Raw genomic sequence first — 20,940 nt, 5'->3', positions numbered from 1 at the left:
AGGGATACCCAGAAAACTCAGTCTCAAGATTGGTCTGACTTTGTAGATTGTGCCACTAAGGCTTTGTAGGGCTGGTTGCTGGGAAGTAAGGTTACTGATTACACAGGATTGTATAATTTGATCATGAGAGAACACATTTTAAACAATTGTCAGAACCAGTTGTTGCATCAGCATCTTGTTGACTCAGATCTGACCTCTCCCCAAGAATTGGGAAAGAAGGCAGACAGATGGGTCAGAACAAGAGTTAAACAGAACCAGGGCCAGAATCAAGGTGGTCAGAAGAAAGCAGACCAGAAGGGTAAAGATTCTAAGGGGGAACAAAATGACCAGAAGTCTTCGACAGGTCCCCAACAACCCAAAGAGGGTGGGGGTCAGGCTCCCCAGAAGAAGAAAAACCAAGAAGGCCAATCTAAAAGGTGGTGCCAATACTGCAAAAGTAAAACTCACTGGTTTAGTGAGTGCACCAAGAAAGGAGGAGGGCAGACTCCTGCCACTGCAGCCCCTAAGGCACCTCTGCCCCCTAGTACAGTCAGCAGTGGTAGTGCACCTCCCAAGGGTTTAGTTGGGTTAACCTTGGGTTCTGAGGGGTATGACAACTTAGTTGGCACACTCACTCAGGCTGTCCTTGTTTGTACAGGGGATGTGGATATATCCCCTGATATAAGTCCCAATACTTTGGGCAAATACAGACAGACACCTTTAATAAATGGAAGAATGGCTCAGGCCTATAGGGACACGTGTGCCAGTGTCACCATGGTGACACCTAACTTTGTGGACCCTGGACAGATCATGCCAGGTACAGATTTCCTGGTGACCAATGCAAGCAATGTCACTACCAATCACAGTATGGCAATTGTTGCTTTCTCCTGGGGAGGGGTAAATGGCCAAAAGAAGGTTGTTGTTAGTTCAGACCTCCCAGTGGATTGTTTGTTGGGCAATGATTTGGAGTCATCACAATGGTCAGAAGTGGAGCAGAGGACTCACATGGAAATGTTAGGCTTGCCAGCACATGTGTTTGCTGTGACCATGTCACAGGTCAGGAAATGCCCCACTGAACAGGTGCTGGATCCTGGAACAATGGACCAGACACCTTCCAAGAAGAAGAGCAGTAGGGTTAAGGCTATGCCTTCCCCCTTGCTCCAGGTTGTGGATCAAGTCTCAGAGGAGGCTGACCTACAGGAATTGAGGGAAACTGAGCCTGGAGAGTTTGAACTTGATCAAGTTGAATTCTTGGGTTCAGGGGGACCCTCAAGGGAAGACCTGGGGAAGGACCAGTTAGACTGCCCTTCCCTTGAACCCCTCAGACAGCAGGCTGCTGCTGAGGCTGCTGGGAACGCCACAGGTACCCACAAGGTATACTGGGAAGATGGACTCCTGTACACCGAGGCAAGAGACCCCAAGCCTGGCATGACCAGGAGGCTGGTTGTACCCTTGTCTCAGAGAGGTTTCCTCCTTACCTTAGCCCATGAGATTCCCTTAGCAGGTCACTTAGGCCAGACAAAGACTTGGGACAGGCTTGTCTCACACTTTCACTGGCCTCATATGAATGAGGATACCAAGGAGTTTTGTCGCTCCTGTGTCACTTGCCAAGCCAGTGGTAAGTCAGGTGGCACAACAAAGGCCCCCCTTATACCAATGCCTGTGGTGGGGGTGCCCTTTGAAAGAGTGGGGATTGACATTGTTGGTCCAATGGAACCCCAGACAGCATCAGGGCACAAGTTTATACTGGTGGTAGTGGATCATGCCACCAGGTATCCTGAAGCTATTCCACTTAGGACCACTACAGCACCTGTGGTGGCAAGGGCCCTAGTTGGAGTGTTCTCCAGAGTGGGCTTCCCTAAGGAGGTTGTCTCTGACAGAGGTGCAAACTTCATGTCAAGCTACTTAACTGCTATGTGGAAGGAATGTGGTGTCAACTACAAGTTCACTGCACCCTATTATCCACAATGCAATGGGCTTGTTGAAAGGTTCAACAGGACCCTAAAAGGGATGATTCATGGACTACCTGAAAAGCTCAGGCGTAGATGGGATGTCCTGATTCCCTGCCTTCTGTTTGCTTACAGAGAGGTCCCACAAAAGGGGGTTGGCTACAGCCCTTTTGAACTTTTGTATGGGCATCCTGTGAGAGGCCCCCTGTGTTTGGTGAAGGAAGGATGGGAGAGACCTCTCAAAAAGCCTGCAACCAACATAGTGGACTATGTACTTGGTCTCCGCTCCAGGATGGCTGAGTATATGGAGAAGGCATCTGAAAACCTTAAGGCCAGTCAAGAACTTCAAAAAGCTTGGCATGACCAAAAGGCTGTCCTGACTGTTTACCAGCCTGGCCAGAAGGTGTGGGTGTTGGAGCCAGTGGCCCCAGCAGCACTCAAAGACAAATGGTCTGGGCCCCACACAATTCTTGAGCAAAAGGGAGAGGTCACCTACCTGGTGGACCTTGGAACTCCCAGGAGCCCCCACAGGGTACTCCATGTCAACAGGCTCAAAGCATATGTCGACAGGAAGGACATGAGCTTGCTCATGGCCATTGATGAGGGACAGGAGGAAGAGAGTGACCCTCTCCCAGACCTGCTCACTCAGAATCCTGATGATGGGTCAGTAGATGGTGTTGTCTTTTGTGGCAGCCTCTCTGAGCATCAACAGAAAGACTGTAAACAGGTTCTTCAGTCTTTCAGACATATGTTCTCTCTGACACTCAGTCAGACCAATTGGTGTACCCATGAGGTTGACACTGGTGACAGCCTGCCAGTTAAGAGTAAAATCTACAGGCAGCCTGATCATGTTAGAGACTGCATAAAAACTGAAGTGCAGAAAATGTTGGAGTTGGGAGTCATTGAACCCTCAGATAGCCCTTGGGCTAGTCCAGTAGTTCTAGTGCCAAAACCTCACACCCAAGATGGTAAGAGAGAGATGAGGTTCTGCGTAGACTACAGGGGTCTCAATGCAGTCACTAAGACTGATGCCCACCCAATACCAAGGGCAGATGAGCTTATAGATAGATTGGCTTCTGCCAAATACTTAAGCACATTTGACCTGACAGCTGGGTATTGGCAAATCAGGTTAGCTGAGGATGCCAAGCCCAAGACAGCATTTTCAACCCCTGGTGGGCATTATCAATTTGTGGTAATGCCCTTTGGTCTGAAAAATGCACCTGCCACCTTCCAAAGGTTGGTGAATCATGTTCTCACTGGGCTGGATGACTTCTGTGCAGCATATCTAGATGATATTGCTGTCTTTAGCTCCACCTGGGAGGATCACCTGGTCCACCTGAGGAAAGTGTTAGAGGCTCTGCAAGCAGCAGGCCTCACTATCAAGGCCACCAGGTGCCAGATAGGGCAGACACAGGTTGTATACCTGGGCCACCTTGTAGGTGGGGGCCAGGTTCAGCCACTGGAGAGCAAAATACAGTCAATCAGGGACTGGGCTCCTCCAACCACCCAGACTCAGGTTTGAGCTTTCTTGGGCCTGACTGGTTACTACAGGAAGTTTGTCAGGAACTATGGATCAATTTTGACTCCATTAAATGAACTGACAAGTAAGAAAATGCCAAAAAAGGTTCAGTGGACAGCAGGCTGTCAAAAAGCATTCGATGACCTAAAGCAGGCCATGTGCACAGCACCTATCCTTAAGAGTCCAGACTACTCCAAACCATTCATTGTCCAAACAGATGCTTCTGAGTTGGGTGTGGGAGCTGTTCTATCTCAACTGAATTTTGATGGTCAAGACCAGCCCATTGCTTTTATAAGCAGAAGGCTGACCCCCAGAAAGAGAAGAATTGGTCAGCTATTGAGAGGGAGGCCTTTGCTGTGGTTTGGACCCTGAAGAAGCTGAGGCCATACTTGTTTGGCACTCACTTCAAGATTCAGACCGACCATAAGCCCCTCTTGTGGCTAAATCAGATGAGGGGTGAAAACCCCAAACTGCTTAGGTGGCCCATTTCCCTACAGGGGATGGACTTTACAGTGGAACATAGACCTGGTACTGATCATGGCAATGCCGATGGGCTCTCCAGATATTTCCACTTAGAACAAGAAGACTCACCTGGTCAAGGTTAGCTTATTGTCCCAAAGTTTGGGGGGGGGTCATGTAGGAGAGTAGGGTCTGCAATCCTATGATCACCCAGATTTTTTGCTTTTGTTTCACTGGTTTACGACTTTCTCTGGCTGTGGGCCTGCCAATCAGACCCACAGCCTGGCTGTTCTCTGTCTAAATTACAACATGTACCCTAGGAGCATTTACCAATTAGTACTGGGCCACCTTATCAGACCCTGTAACTCAGGGCATAGGTGTACCCAGGGCCTACCAGGGGCTGAAGCATGTATTATGCCACCCCTGGCTGGCCTCCTAAATTTGACACAACTGGCTGCATGACAGCTGGGGCAAAGTCGTGTAATCACCCTTTGCTGTAGATATAGTATACCTATATCTAACCCTAAAATGGACACACCGATTCCTATCAGTCACTCCTATGGCAGGCCTTAACAATCCTGAAGGCAGAGTGCTTGGAATCGTGTGAGATGGTGCTCTGGCATGAGCTGAGCCTGTCTGCAGCTTTCGGAACCAAGTCCTAATAGCTGTTCCATGATATCGCATACCATATACTCTTAAGTGCATTATAATCCTCGAGGTTAAATGCTATCTTTGGTATTGCTTTATAAAAACATGTCGAGTAAGGTGTCATACGAATTGGAATACTAACCCCTCGCCAATTCTGGCGACGGGGTTAGCATTCCACCCTTCTAGAGGGACACGACATGGATGTAACTGTGAACCCCGGTTAAAGTTAAACGAAGCCTCAGCTCCACAAAATGGATGCTGCCACCACAGACACGAGTCTGACCCCCTGCAGCTGTGAGTCCTTCCAGCGAGGGGAGTCTGGACAAAGGGTTTCCTGTCGTGGGCGGTGCTCGCACCGTCCCAGACAGGGTTTTGTGTATCCTGGGTAGGCAGGGCTTTACAGGAAGGTGACTGCTGAGTTGCACCCCGGTGCTCACTACGCATAGGCCGGTCAGAACCAGTTCCAGGGGGACACCAGCCCCTGGCCTGGGGGAAGTCCGGCATGGGAGAGGGGTGTAACCACCCCCCTCCTAGTCCCACCCATAGGCAGGACCTAGTCACCGGGTCAGCCCCTTTTTTAGTATAAAGATGGGAGCGGGCCCCCTGTTCAAATTAGATCATCTTTGGAATCAAGACACGACTTTCTGCGAAAGGACATCAAGATTTCTTCTTCAAGATTCTCCCTTGTGACTAAGGAGTAGTCACCCAGCATCAAGCGGGCACCATCCTAAGAACACTGCGGTCTGCTGCAAGTCCTTCCTCCGGAATCCGACTGCCCAGCTCGACGAGACCCGGCTTCCCTGGCACCTCTGACCTCTACTCACCTCTACAGCCAAGCTGAGAACCGTGAGTGCGACGAGACCTCGAGGGACCGACGATCGCCAAGACTGCACGACTTCTTTGCAACAAGCCCACCGTGTGCTCCACTGGTGAGTGCTTTGGGGTCCGAGAAGCCCCAACCCTGAGCAGCTCCAGCACTGAAGATCAGCCCTCCAGCATCTCCACGATCTGCGTGGGGCCCTTCTGCTTTTGCCTGCTCACCGCGCTGTGTGGCTACTAGCCGGCTGGCTTGTGGCCTTCTTCACGTCGCCCGACGACATCACTGCTGCTGGTCTGGTTGCTCCAGACTGGCCCTTGCTTCCTTGCAACAGAGAAGCCCCCCGGACCCTCCTGGTCCACTCCAGACGCCATTTTGAGTCCACCGCATGGGCTTGAATTTGCCAAGGCTTTGTTGCCCAATCCTGGGTCCAGCGACGCCGACAGCTTCATCCATCGTGGGACAGCTCGCTCCTCCATCCTGGTCGCCGACAACGCCTCCTGGTCCGTGAGATCTGCAGAGCACAGCGTCACCCACTCACCTAGTCGAGGTGACTACCAACCGGTGCCCTCCTGGTGCCACCTGACTACTGGCTAGTAGTCTCGAACTTGGTCCCCTCTGCTTTCAGGTGTCATCTCTCTTCGATCCAGGCTTGGATCCATCGAACTTTCTTCACTGGTCGCCTGCCAGCAAATTCTTTCTTCCAGGCTCCTGGTCCGTCTACGAGGATTCCCGACGTCTCTTGAGACCTATGCAGCTGCAGCCCCTGGGCTAGGTAACTTCGGCATTTCGGTGCCCCAGCATAGCCTCACTATCCAAGGGTCAGAATCCACTTTCGTTTTCCTCCTACCAGGTCGGGTTCGCCCGAGAACACTAACTCTGTGAAATCTAGCTACCATAGACTTTGTCCCGCATCCCGCGTGAGAGTGCACACTCTGCACCCGAGTCCCCTAGGCCTCCTAGAAGTAATCTGAAGATTCTATAGTCAAGACCTAGCGATTCCAAAGCCTATTAGTACTGTACTTACCTGCTAGTAATTTCGCATTCCACTTCCAGAGTATATGTTTTTCCGTGCCCCTCGGGCATTTGTATATACTGTGCTAACTTAAGTATTTTCGTAAGAGTTTTGTTTTGTGCTCAGTACCCTGTCCTCATAAAGAGTACAGGGCTGTTGTGATTCTTAATAAATATCTTGTTTATTTTCATAACACTTGTGTGGTGTCCTTTCACTTGGTGTTCAAGGGGTATATGTGTGGTATAACAGCTGGCTTAACACGCCCTCTCGAGTCTTTAGCCTTAGACTGCTCGTATCCACGCTACTAGGATAGCTGGTCTATAAGGTTGACTTACAACCAATCATCAATAAGGGTTGCTGGACTGATACATAGTGTTCACTAGAATAGTGAGCACTGCATATCAGGCCACCTTCTCACAGCAACCACATCTCCAGACACCTGAAAGACCTGCACTGGCTCCCGGTCAACAAGAGAATCACCTTCCGTCTCCTCACCCACGCACACAAAGCCCTACACAACCAAGGCCCAGGTTACCTCAACAACCGCCTCAACTTCTACGCTCCCAAACGCCAGCTTCGATCGACCGGCCACGCCCTTGCCACCATCCCCCGCATCCGTAGAGCCACCACAGGGGGAAGGTCCTTTTCCTACCTCGCCGCCAAGACTTGGAACTCCCTCCCGACCCACCTCCACCTGACCCAGGACCAACTCGCCTTCAGGAAGCAGCTCAAGACCTGGCTGTTCGAGCAGTAGCAGACCCCCCCCCCCGAGCGCCTTGAGACCCTCCGGGTGAGTAGTGCACTATATAAATGCTTTGATTGATTGATTGATTGATTACAAGTATATGGAGAGGAATGGCATTTGAAACCAAACACACTTCTATATACCACCCTGCCGGAAACGGACAAGTGGAAAGCTTCAATAGGGTTCTAATGGGGTCCATCCAAGCAGCCATCACGATGGGCAAGGACTGGGAAAAGGAAGTCCAAAATATGATATGGGCCTACCGCATCACCGCCACGAGCACGGGGTATAGCCCCTTCCAGATTTTAAGGGGTAGGTGTCCTTTCACCAAAGACAACCTGGAGTGGAAGGAAAATACTGTAACCAGCAAATGGTCCCCTGCGGCGGTGCAGCACAATCTGGCGAAAGCCCAAATGATCTATACTGAACATTACACCTGGAGAAGGAACGTGTAGGAAACATCCCTGGAGAAAGGAGAATGGGTCAGAGTCAAACTGGCTGTACTTAAAAAAAAAGGTGACAGCAAATACAGTCGACCCCTACAGGTAAAGGAAGTATATGACCGGGCAGCATTGCTCAGCGACGGGAATTTGTGGTCTCAAGATCGCATGTCCCGGTGTAGTAAGATCCTACAATGGTCCCCCGAATATAGAGAGCAGACAACGATGGACCTGAGGTCACCGGAGAATGACATTGTGAGCCAGGAAGGAGAAAGGAGCATGGGGGCAGGAGGACAAAGTGAAGAATAAGGGGACAGTGAGGTCCCGATAGCAGGAGAACATCTAGGAGAAGAGAGAGAGACTCCGCGGAGAGAAAGGCTGGGTGCCCAGGAGGATAGAACGATGAGCCTAGCAGAGAACAGTCCCAGGGAAGCAACCTCCACCCCGGTAAGACGGACACGGGGGGGCAGAGCGATTGTGAGACCCTCAAGATTTTAAGACTATGAACTGGGTGAAGGAAATTACCCCGACATAAGTAGAGACTGTGTATTTCATGTTTGGTATAAAAAGGGGGAGATATGTAGAGTCGCGCTCTAGTGGTTGCGCTCTATGTAATCACGTAGCGCGCAAGGCAGCCATTTTGGATCACGCTGGATTAGCACGAGTCGGCTCATAACCCCCGAGAGCACCGGACGTCCCGGCGCTCTCCTGCATTGTATTATAATTAAAGACTATATCTACCCTCACATTCTGGTATCCTGTCTTGTGTAGAAGAGTGAAGGTGCAACATCACAGTTGCGAGGGAGGCTTCTCCCTTGTATCCAGATATTGACATTATAAACTAATTTTTTTCACCAGAAGCATTTTTGTTTTTGTACAGCTAACAACATTTTCCAGATGACGGCACAGTGAATGTAAATGCTTGTTGGGAACATTCCGGCGGCTGCAGTAAAGCGGTTTAAACCTATGGATAAGTATTTAGTTGCATGGAATACCACAGATTAGAGGAGTAAGCAAGGGTTTTAGTGTTGGTTACCCTATCTGAAAAACTGTGGGTGCAGAAGATATGCACTGTGTGAAAACGTATTAGACCCTCTTGGGATAGCTCGTATTTTGCTTTGCCAACTGTAATTTAGCATTATACATATTATCCTCTAATCCCCATAAAAAAGCACATCTCTAATTTCCTTATTACAGGCAACTTGTGACGCATCTAGGAAACTGTAATAAAGAAATGATTTTGAACCAGATGTAGGACCGTTTTTAGCGGAAGAAAATTGAGAATCGGGCTGCTTGCGACAACTAAAACCGCTGTCAGCAGGCACCAACCCTACTTTGCCGTCGTAAAACTTTCATATTTTACTGTCTCTGTGAAGGAGGTGGTAACCCATCCACAAACGGGAAGGGGTCCCCAAGGGACCTCTTCTACTTTGTGAATGTGGATGCCAATTCTTTTTAAGAACAGCCAGTGGTCTCAAGGACCACTGCACATTCTTAAAAAATAAAAATAAAACGTTTCATTTTGTTGTTTTTAAATGCTTCCCGTTTTACTTTAAGAAAAACTGGCTGCATTTGAGAAAACTGATTTGATATAGGTACTTAGGGGCAGATTTACAATAACTGGCGCATCTCTGCATATCAGCAGGGATGCACCAGTTATTGTGCGTCACAGCAGACATCTCTTGCGCCACCATAGATGTGTCACATTTACAATGGTGCAAGATTAGGCAGATGAGTGACACATCTGCTGCCGTAAAGGCGAGGCAATGCTGGAGTTGTGTCACAGGCGCGACGCAGCTCCAGTAAGGCCCCTATGCCTAACATGCTGCGTCAATCCTTACGCCTGCTTCAAGCAGGCGCAGGGTTTTGACTCAGCATGGCCGTAAAAGTGACTGAGTGAAATCTTGTAGATTTCACTCAGCCACTTTTAGGAGGCATTCCTGTGCCAGAACTTCCTCCCCCTGCGCTGGAAAGCTCACATGTGGCGCAGGGCTTTACAACGTGACACATCTCCCTAGATGCGTCCCGTTGTAAATACCCCACACGATGGCGCTGGCTTTGCACCGCCGCTGCGTCGCAAAAGTGACGCAACGGCGGTGCAAATGTGGCGTACGAGGCTTGTAAATCTGCCCCGGAATCCTTTAAATACCATATGTTTTAGTCATATAACTTAGTAACACACCAGGAAAAAAGTCAAATTGCTGCCAAAACAACTGAATTCCTTTACTTAGATTTTTGTGTATATACAAATCAAATAAAAAATCTCAAATCAGTTGATATTTGCGACAGTACCACTGTTTTCTCAGCATACTTACTCAGGTTCTGAGGGTTACTGGTTTACCACAATATCTTTAATGGTTATTTAAAAAGCAATCACAGACATGGTGGTCTGTTGACCCCAGCAGACCACCATTCCAGTGAATACAGGCCATTCCCAAAGGGTCGCAAATCATGAATATTGAGGTAGGTCATTGCGACCCCATTGAGAATCGCTAACACTGTCTGAGACACAATAGTAAATTTCATTTTGGGAGCCGCTAAAAATCGTGATTTGTGAGTAGCAAAATGAAATGGTCGGACATTCGGGCCTTTGTAGCTCAACTGTAATATGTTATAACAGTTGGGTTCTGATGTCATAATGCTTTCTACCAATGCCAGCAGCAAGGGTGAAAGGCAGGTCACAGAGCATAATTGCAGCTGTAGTTTAAACAAAGAAAACAGGAACTGGCTTTTCTTTCTTCTGATATGCCTTTCTTAAATGAATAATGTTCTGCGGAAATGAGATATTTATGGAAACCAATGTATTTCTTACCTTGCTGTATGTCAGTACAGTAAAGATAGAATCTTTCCATGTTTCAACTCAGCATTTTTAAATCTGACTTACATGAAACGAATTCTATTATCTTTTGGCAAAACCCACTAACTCTCTTGTGGTGTGTTAAATGACACACTAGCGACCTCATTTATGAAAAGTGATGCCTCACTACGTGAAAACAGCGATGCAACAGTTTTCATTGCACCCTCCTTGCAACATGATGGTTGCGTCATATGTACAGTATGACGCATCAATTCGCAAGGAGTTACAGAGACGTCAGTATTTCCGACGTATCTGTAGGTGCAAAAATGAAGCATTGCTGGAGTGTGTCACGAAAGTGACGAAACTCCATCAATGGGTCATTTCACAGGGGCACGTCCCATTTCAAAGTTGTCAGCGTCAGTCTTATGCCTGCTGTGAAGCAGGCGTAAGATATTGACGCATTTGCATCCTAGAAGTGATGCAGTGAAATCCCATACATTTCACTGCGTCACTTCTACGAGGCTTACTTGTGTCAAAACGCCTACCCTGCATACATTATACCTGGCGCAGGTATAATGTGGCGTAGGGGTTTACAAAGTGACGCATCTATCTAGATGCATCACTTTGTAAATATGAAGCAACATTGTGCACTTTTTACCCTGCTGGTGCGTCTGAAAAAGTGACGCGCCGGCGGCACAAAAGTGGCGCAAGGGCTCATAAATAAGCCCCTAAAGGTTCTCCTTCTATTCCTTGTATCTGAAATAAACATGAAAGAACAAGAAACAAGGATTTAATCTCTTTTGGGAGGGTGATGGGATAATCATGCATTATAAGGAATAAAACAACCCCTGACGTACATTATAAGGATACTGCAAGTAACTTGGGAGTTCAGTCTCGTTATTCTATATGGTCATGGAATTTCCCTGCAACTTGCAATATCCTTATAATGTGTGGCAGGGGGTTTTATTTTTATCCCATATATACAGTATATAAAATACAGTATGCCTAAATTGGTTATGGTAACAAGCCAATTGTAATAGCTGTACACATGATTTGTTCACTAGGTAAAAGTATTTAAAGTGCCATGAGTCTGATCTATTTATTACAAATAGCTACGACAAAGGCTGTAGGCCTTATTTATTTACTATCCAATACACATGTCAAAGCCAAAAGGCCTTTAATAGTGGACTGTTTATGCACTGTGTTTAAGCTTGTAGTCAGGGATTTTGTTACATGAATTCTCTCAGATTACCTTTGTGGGGAAGGATTTTGGTATTAGTTACCACCTTTGACTAACACCCCGGTAGAAGATTTGCATGGTAATCATTCTTGCAGAATTTCTTCGGAAGGTTGGATTCTCCCCATTGGAGCATGGTGGAGACTGATTTGCATTTGAGGGGGCCTAAACCAATGGGAAAAACCCTCTTAGCCAATTGCTCTATCCTTTTAAGTTGTATGTCTGCTGTATTCCCACATACCCAACATTCCAGATATCTATATTTTTTTAAATTAATTTCTTAAAAACTTCCTGAACAGATTTACACCAAATCACAACAAGCAGCAGTTTTTTTCAGTACATCTATCTTTCTGCCAGATATGGTGTAGTTCTGTTCAGCTGTTATGGCTGTAGCACTGTTCAAAAATGCCTATGGAAATTGGGTGGGAAAAACGCATTTTGAGACCCTCCCTTTTTCTCGGCAAGACAAAAAATAAATTAACTGTCCTAACTAGGTCATAACTATAACTTTATATTAGAAAAACGTAGAAATTCACTGAAAAAAAACAAAGGTTAAAGTACCATTATAGTCAGTTGAAGCATGCAATTTTAAACAGGCAGTACTACTGAAATTACCAGTTATACCAACTAAAACTTGTGCCCTAAACTAACTACAACTAATGCCCTCGCCATGCACTGCTAATTACCCCACATATTACATGACACATGACATGTGCTATGACATCATTGATATCACTGCAACATTTGAAATTATTGACGAGAAATCCCCATTGCAGGTGCGCGAGTTATAGTTACCTTATAGTTTAACTGACGTTTTACCCTATGATGAAACTTTAACCTGTGTTTTTTCCCCACTGGAAAAAAAAACATTTATATATATATATATATATATATACATATATATATATATATATATATATATATATATATATTCTCTCCCATTGATCTCCGGTACAGTTGGGTTTGCTGTCGTCGGGCGGTCCAAGCAGGGACACCGGAAGTCCCAAATATACTCTCCACAATCTCGCATTTCCTCTCCCAGAAAGAAATTTCATGCATAAGGAACATTCATATGGCCACATAGTGCCAAACAAGTAGAAGTACCTAAAAAATAGAAATGATAAAATTACTTAAAACATGAGCTGCGATTCTCTAATTCATATACACCAAATTCATATTCATGTTTAATTTAAATGTACTGCTAATTCTTCAGTGATGTTCAATTCATTAGGCACAATGCTCTCAAAATCAATATTGTAAGCCGATTCAAGTTTGCGTAGGGACAGTTCTTGGTTCCCACCCCTCACCCCAAGGTCCACATTGTCAATCACAACCATCCGTACTCCTGTCTCATCTTGGTAGTGATGTGACTGAAAGTGCCGAGCTATGGGATACAATCTGTTGTGATTCCTTACAGCTCGAAGGTGCTCCAGGACTTTTTTAGCTTAATGTTTGGTACTCCCCACATACCACTTGTTACATGGACAGATCAAAATATATACACAGTATGTAGTATTACAGGTTAGATGTTTTTTTATTACAAATTCCCTTCCTGTGCTAGGAACCATGTGCATTTGTTACAGCACTTGTATCCTGTTTGTGTACCAGGATGCCCTTGTTTCTCATGTGTCACATGATTAGGGCTCAATTCATCTTTTAGTGATCTGCTTTTCCTAAAAGTGATCTGGGGATTACTCCCTAGATCAGGTTTTAGGTGTTCATCAGTGAGTAGGACATGCCAGTGTTTTTTAAGGATATCACGAATTGTGTTGGCTTGTCCTGAGTAGGTGGTAATAAATCTCACAGTCTCAGTGTTGGTGTTATCCCTTACTGGATACAACAGATCACTTCTAGCGGTTTCCTCAACCCTCTTACATGCCACAGAAATGGTTTTTGTACTGTAACCACGTTCCTTGAATCTTTTGCACATCGTGGTTTTCTTTAGTTCAAAGGTCTCTGCTGTACTGCAGTTTCTTTTGGCCCTTAGTAATTCCCCATAGGGGATACTATGTACCAAGTTGCGGGGTGTGAGCTGTTTGCCCTTAGGATACTGGGGCACATGCATCAACCTATTTAGGAAGTGCAAACGGTGCGAATCGGTAAATTCGGCCGTTTGCACTTCCTAAATATGTGTTTGGGATGCATCAAGCATTTTTGAGTAATTCAGTATTTTTACCGAGTTCCAAAAATGCGATTGCTTTTAAGGAATTGCAAATTTGCGATTCCTTAAAAGCAATGCATCATTAAAAAAAAAATTGCGATTATTCAAATTGGAAGTGCAAATTACCACGAGGTTCAACCTCGTGGTAATTTGCGAAATTGTTTAAAAATGCTTGAAAATGCATTTTTTAAACTGTCCAGTTACAGACACACATGTCCTTAGGACATGTGTGTTTGAAACATGCACTTTCAATTGCATTTCAAGGGTGCAGGGGGGGGTCCTTTGGACCCCCCCCTGCACCCATGAAATTTTCTAAGTGCCACTCGCAATTTGCTACTGCCTTCCAATTGACTACATTGATTCCTATAGGCCTCTAGGCCCATAGGAATCAATGTAATGCCATTCCTTAATTGCACTTCGCAATTAAGGAATCGCAATTTCCGAAAATTAAGAAATCCTAAAAACTTTTAGGATTTCTTGATGCATAGCATTTTGCATTTCCTAAATAGCGATTCCTTAATTTTCGCTATTTAAGAAATGCAAAATCCTAGATTGATGCATGTGGGGGACTGTTCCCTGCAGTTTCCTTACGGTGCAGTTTGGTTTCAATGCTATGACCATTAATTGTAATGGAGATGTCAATAAACTCGATTTTGGTCTTGCTAATGTCTGCAGTAAAAAACAAATTTAAATTGTTACTGTTGAGTTTCTTAACAAAATTCCTGGCTGATTCTTCAGACCCACTCCAAATGTAATCACGCTCCATGCATCTGCAAAGATGATAATCTGCTATGTACACCACAACCCTTAAAGTTGCACTACCCCTACTTGAGGCTACACGTCTTCCACAGCGGTGCCCTTGCGACTATAGATTAGAATCCTCTTGTTCATTCTGTTCACTGCAATGCCAGTGTCATGCATAGCAGCTGGGTAGTTCACCAAAAATACCCTTGGTACCTCTGTAAGAGGGCCACTGTCCCCGGTGTAACTGCCTTGCTATAAGCGCTAGTCCCCACCCCCCCCTTTTTCCCGGGCGGTACACCACTGTAAGTTGGCCGCTGCCCTCGCTCCTTGTCTGGTGCCTACCGCCATGCTCGCACATGCGCGAGTCACCGCCACAGACCCGGAAATGAAGGGGCATTCTGCATACTCTACTTAACTGGCAGCCCCCCCGCACCCTTCCACCAGCCGGGACGCCGCAGGACCGGAATTAGGTTTCCCACGGAGGACACACCAAGTAAGGCTTCGGACCTCTTCAGATGCTGCTTTCGACATGCATCATAACCGCCCCATAACAGCTGACGGCAGCGGTTCTTTTTCCATTCTCTTTCCATTTTCAGATCGGCCACACACTGTGCCTCCTCCCTGAGCCCTGTATACTGCCATACATCGTCGTAGCATTGTAAATATTGATGCACTTTTTAAATGTTTTCAAACCTTATTCACCTTTCTTTTTCCATTTCTTTAACGGTTTGGTAGCATCACTAGATACCGCACAGATTTAGCGGTAGTTACTCCTGCAAGCCATCATGAATTGGCACTGCATAGATTTAGCGGGAGTTCCATCTACTCTGCATGCCACCACAAATTTGCACGCAGTGCGCCACGGACTGCTGGGTTTCCGCCCCAACGGACCATTAGCACAGCACGCCCCTGTGCTACATATACTAATGTACACTCACAAGCGCATTACGAGCTCATTGATGCGCTGCACCACATTGTACCGCTGTCATAGTTCTGGCCATGGCATGCCGCCCAGTATTACTTGCATGCTGCTCTGCTTGAGCCTTACCGTAGTCACCGGAGTTGCCAATAGGAAGACTACTGCATGACACCACTGAATACTCAAAGATTGCATTTTATGTTGCTAAATCATACGTGTTGTGTATTGTCCTTTCCTCCCCTACAGGAATTTTTTCGCTACTCTAAAGTGTCCGTAAGTACACAGACACTTGATTTTAATTTTACCAAACACCTTAGCAAGTGTGTATGAAAAACACTGTTTCACGTGGCCCCTCTTTTTGGCCCTCACTGTTCACGTACTGGTCCTGAAGAAAGTCCCGTAAAACACCTAGATGGGACTGAAACATGTAGACCGGCACACTTAATCCAACTCACAGGAATAGTGTTCCTTTAGAAGTTGCATCACACATAGTTTTAACCAATACCCTGGGCCGCCAATAATAAAACGTTAAGCAAGGATTCCCAGAAGTATTTTTTATCATTTCACCCTCACTCACATCACATTGTTGCACCACACCCGCTCCACTGTAGTCAGGCGTCGAAGCACAACCAGGTTGCATTCGGTCGCCTGGTTGGGACCCCGATGATGAAGCATGACACCAACCAGGTTGGTGTGTGAGGGGTCTTTTTAACAACACCCAATGGGTCCAGTTTCTAGGCCACCAATACGAGTGACTAAGAGAATCGCATAGACATAGTGGGCTAGTCCACATTGTTTCTACATATTAGCCCATTGGGACTGCAAGCCCTCCCAGGGATGGTTGCCTGCTGGGGTCAACAGACCACCATGTCTGGGACTGCTTTTTTAATAAAACAGTTTTTTTTAAACACAGCCCGTTTGCCTTAAAGGAAAACAGGATGCATTTAAAAAAGAAAAATGAAACTTTTCAGTTTAATTTATATAAGGGCAGGTGGTCTCTGGGACCACTGCCTGCTCTTAAAAAGTATTTTCCCACATACTCACAAAGGGGAAGGGATCTCCTGGTTACCCCTTTCCCTTTGCGAGTAGTTTACCACCTACGTGAAGTAGGTGGTAAACTGTGAGTGTTTTGAGGCCATAAAACATTAGTACATAGAATGTTGACTCGCAATTAGGAAGAGATGCCCCTAACAAATTGTGAGAGTCGCAAATGCATTTTTGCGAGTCAGTGACTCGCAAAATAGCATTTGTACTTGCTGTTACCCTTTTTTGCGGCAGCAAACGGGAGGATCTCCTGTTTGGGGCCACAAAAAAGAGTTGTACCACTGGCCCTTAGTATCTATGGTAACATATCAAACAGCATACTGCTTCTACAATTCCGCTTCACTATTAGATTTTGCCTTTTTTTGGGAATTTGAGTTCAATCTGCTCTTTCGCTACCGTCTTCCATGTTCTGCTCAGATGTAAACAAACCTGAGGTTAACCCCTTAAGTGCTGTCGTCGGCCAACGGTCGTCGCGAGCACTACCTTGCCAGTGCTGCGCACGACCGTTGGCCGACGGGCCAGCATTTGTTCTTCGAACGTTCAGCACTGGGCGCTGAACGTTCGACGCTCCTATGAGGATATGTGTCAGTGTTTTGGATGAGGAAAGTGAGTGTTCTAAAAATCTGTAAATATGACTATGTTTATGGTTGATTGTTCTTAGCGAGACTGGTAGACACATACACAGGGTGATCAGACCAGAGCAGTCACAGCCTGCTGTTTACCTTCTCTTCCTCGTCATAGATCAATGTGAGACATCTCGAATTGTTAGCTAAAACGATGATGAAGTGTAAATTGTGCTGATTATTTGAAAGTTTAATTCTGATCCATGCAGGTACTTGCTGACACTTCTGTTTTTCTTCTTTCACAGGAAATTACAAGAAACCCTCAGTTTATCATCCGCGGAGCGACGCGGACAGACATCCGCCAGGGGAGTCTGTGTGAGTATCTGGTTAGAAGTAAAATGGGACGAAGGTGGAGAGCATGAAACGGATTTGCGTTGAGAGAAATACTACAATGTGTAATAGGAGGACAGCAACAGCTGTTGACAGACCCTGAGACTGGTCATATAAGAGCATAAGATGATCAGCAAATGCCATGGAGGGTGGTGGTTCTTTCAGCTCAGGAAGCAGAGGTGGATGAACTATTAACAGTGCATGTCTGAGTATCTTAAGTCAAAAACCATGTCAGGTGTTTACAGAGCCATATTGGAACTTCAAAGCAGCCCTGGAAATGTTGTTGGACCAGCTTTTGGGGAGTGGGGGGGGGGGGGGGGAAGCGCAAGTGTGAGCACTGCTGCTTTGGTTACTGGAGGCCGATATTGCTGCTCCTCTAAAAAACCGACCTCGACTAGCAAAATCGTCCGCCAATGCTGCAAAACAGGTCCCCACCCTTCGAGTCTCCCTGGGAAACACCTGATGCCCGGTACAGTGAGTCCAGCCCTGGTTGATGAGTGCCTGCTCACTCACCTCATCTTGTTCATTCTTTTTTTTAATTTTTTTTTTATTGAGAGTACGTGTATACATTATACAAAACAATATCCATTTGTTTCCAAATTTGAACATACAACAAAACGAAAAAAAAAATTAAAAAAAAATAGCAAAACCTAAACCAATTATAGACATGTATAAATAAAACATGAAATCCATTGGGAGAAGAACTTTCATAGTTAAGTCATTTTAAATCTTAAACCAGTACTTATATTAGCTCTCATTCCCCTGACCACTCATCCTTAAAGTTCTCCATCTGGCCACTGGTGCCCACAATCGTAACCCCATCTCTCTTGTTTTTAAACCCTTATCCTCATATAGAGCACCCATCTTGTTCATTCTTATGTTAGCCACAACTCTAGATCTTATCATCTCTACTATTCTTTTGATTGGATGACCTATACCCATCCACTGCTCATTTTAGGAAACTACTTTTTTCTCTTTGCTTATTCACTCCATGAGTTCATATGTTTTACAGCTCTCTCCCTTCTATGCTTCTCTGCCATCAAACAACCACCCCTGCGCTCCGTGTTGTCTTCGTGCTCATGTGCATCCCTCCTCACCCTCATGTGCTCTCTTTCACCACCCACACCACCCCCATTGCCCTCCACCCGCACATCTTTTTGTATCCTAATATTTGCTTACTAATTGATTAATTTATTTAAATGACTAGGCAGTAAATTGCTGCTGGCTTCCTCTCATAAAAAGAGCTTTTGTGCTAAAAATGTACTGATCCATCTCGGAATGGTAAATATAACATTTTAAAAATGCTGCCTGCACTTTTAATGTGCATGTGTTCATTTAATCACACGTGGCACCTACAAAATAACATGGCAGCGTCATCAAGCCCTTTTTATTTGCTTTTTTCTTTTGGTCATGTTGCACAACTCATCAAAACATTCTTAATGATGTATACAGAATTAGTTTTTACATCAAATAGAGAACTACTATGAATACAAAATACAGCCAATTTTACCCAAACTGCTATTCAAATACATGCTCCTGAGCCTCGAAAGCCCACAAGACAAAACAATGTATTTTTACTTTGCTCCTAGATGGTTGCCAAATTTATTTAAGCATTTTTCTTGGTTTTCTTGTTGCTGCAGAAGCATTATTAGCACATTCCCTGACGTTGTCTAGAGTAGCCATGGGCAGCACAAAACTCAGGACGCCATCTTGGAACATTTTGTTATTTGCACCAGAGATATCATACTGGTTGCCTCAGGTGTTTGATGACAATAACATTCTGTAGTAGGTTTCCCTGTGAGTGTAAAACTCACGTTTTATGTTCATATTATCCTTGATTATGATATCAATTTGAAACTGTGTTTGTAGGAGAGTGGAGTATTATGCATTGAGGCTGGTTAGGCTTAATTATGCAACACTCTCACAATACCCCAATCTGGGTCCTGTGGTTTCACACTAATAAATCCCAAGCTCAGTCCGGGTAGTGTGGCACAGAGCAGACGGGTTTTACTAGAGGAATATGAGTTCAGCATTTTAGAGCACCAACATGGGCGGTAAATAAATGACATGACTCAGAAAAAATGCAACGCCAATTTATAAAAATAGAGCTGATTTGCAAACACATGCGAGTTCAGCGAAAGGTTTTTTTGAGTATTCAGAAAATTGTGGCGCTCAACACTCAACGGTAATGCTAAGGAGAAAGAGTAAGGGTTAAAAGAGGTAAGGTTGGTGCATCTTGGTCAGAGGAAAAACCACAACCTCTGAGAAGAGAGAGAGTGGGGAGGCGCCCCCTCCTCCGAAATATTCAAGCAAGGTCCAGAGCACACAAACAAGGGTGGATTTCTGTGAAGGTTATCACATGTATCAAGAACAAAAGATAAAATCATCAACAGATGGTTCTTTCAAATGATTTATTTATATTCAAAATTGGTACTCCTAACAAAGGAGATCCACAGAACAAAAAGGCCAGCCGACACGTGTTTCGTCAAATTGGGCAATTACCCGTGACTCTTCAGGGCTGGAGATGAGAGAGAGAAGTAGTACAGTAATGGGGTCATAATGAAACAAATCACAAAGATTACATAATTGTGAACTGAAAGGACACCAAGTGAATGTGGAAGCCAATGAAGAACGAGTGGCGAAAAAAAAACATTGGAAAGTGACTCCAAACTTAATACATAGTTCAACATTTGCAAACATTCGTGACAAGAATTTTCAATTCTATTAAGGACGAGGATTATGCTTTCTCATTTCTTTAATGAAATGCTCAGCAGCCAATAAAAACAACCAAAAAACTACATTTCCCATGAACACCAGGGAATGACCATAGAGAGTAGTGTATAAAAGGTCCCAACATTAGTCCTTCTTCCTCTTTCTTTGTGGAAACAGGTCCAGTTCAAAATAAAATCACAAGTAAAGTAAGAACAATAACTCCAAACACGCTGCAGAAATCCAGAGAATACTGAAGTAGGCAGCAGAAGAAAAAAAAGTCATAAAAAGTCATAAAAAAAAGTCATAAAAGTCATAAAATTTATATAGCGCACTACATACCCAGAGGGTTTCAAGGCGGACAAACAACATCACTTCTGGTCTGAACCTGGAAAAGATACAGAGCCGTAACATCCAAAAATTGCAAGAGAGTCAAGAGCAATCCAGGGAGGGAAAAACAAGGAGTGACATATTTGCAATCGCATGTAAACAGTCACAATACATTAGCATGCAAATAAGAACAACGGGTGGGATAATCCTCGCCTCCTAGTCCTTAATAGAATTGAAAATTCTTGTCACGAATGTTTGCAAATTTTGAATTCTTTGTCAGGACAGGAGGCTCCGATTATGCTTTTTTAAAGCTGATCCACCATCACAGAAGCAACACCATCAATAGGTTTATAATAAAACGTTTTGAACACAGAATCAGATGACCAGTCTGCAGCCTTCATAATATCAAACAGAGTAACACCCATTGAAAAAGCTTTAGAGGCCATCGCCCCTCGTGCAGAATGCGCGCCAAACA

At 45.2% G+C, this 20,940-nt stretch overlaps 1 protein-coding gene across 1 annotated transcript in view; it reads left to right on the top strand.

Annotated features, from left to right (window-relative positions):
• The window catches only part of LOC147706800 (calpain-1 catalytic subunit-like), a 668,045-nt gene that overhangs the window by 102,557 nt on the left and 544,548 nt on the right, over window positions 1–20,940 (top strand). Inside the window, exon 2 of the mRNA XM_086925931.1 lies at window positions 17,342–17,411. Within this exon, the coding sequence (XP_086782057.1) occupies window positions 17,342–17,411 (70 nt within the window). The remainder of the gene's footprint in view (window positions 1–17,341; window positions 17,412–20,940) is intronic.

The sequence above is a fragment of the Lissotriton vulgaris genome, chromosome 6 (assembly GCF_964263255.1).
Source record: "Lissotriton vulgaris chromosome 6, aLisVul1.2, whole genome shotgun sequence".
NCBI classification, from domain to species: Eukaryota; Metazoa; Chordata; class Amphibia; order Caudata; family Salamandridae; genus Lissotriton; species Lissotriton vulgaris.
This window is presented reverse-complemented; position numbering and strand designations above follow the sequence as displayed.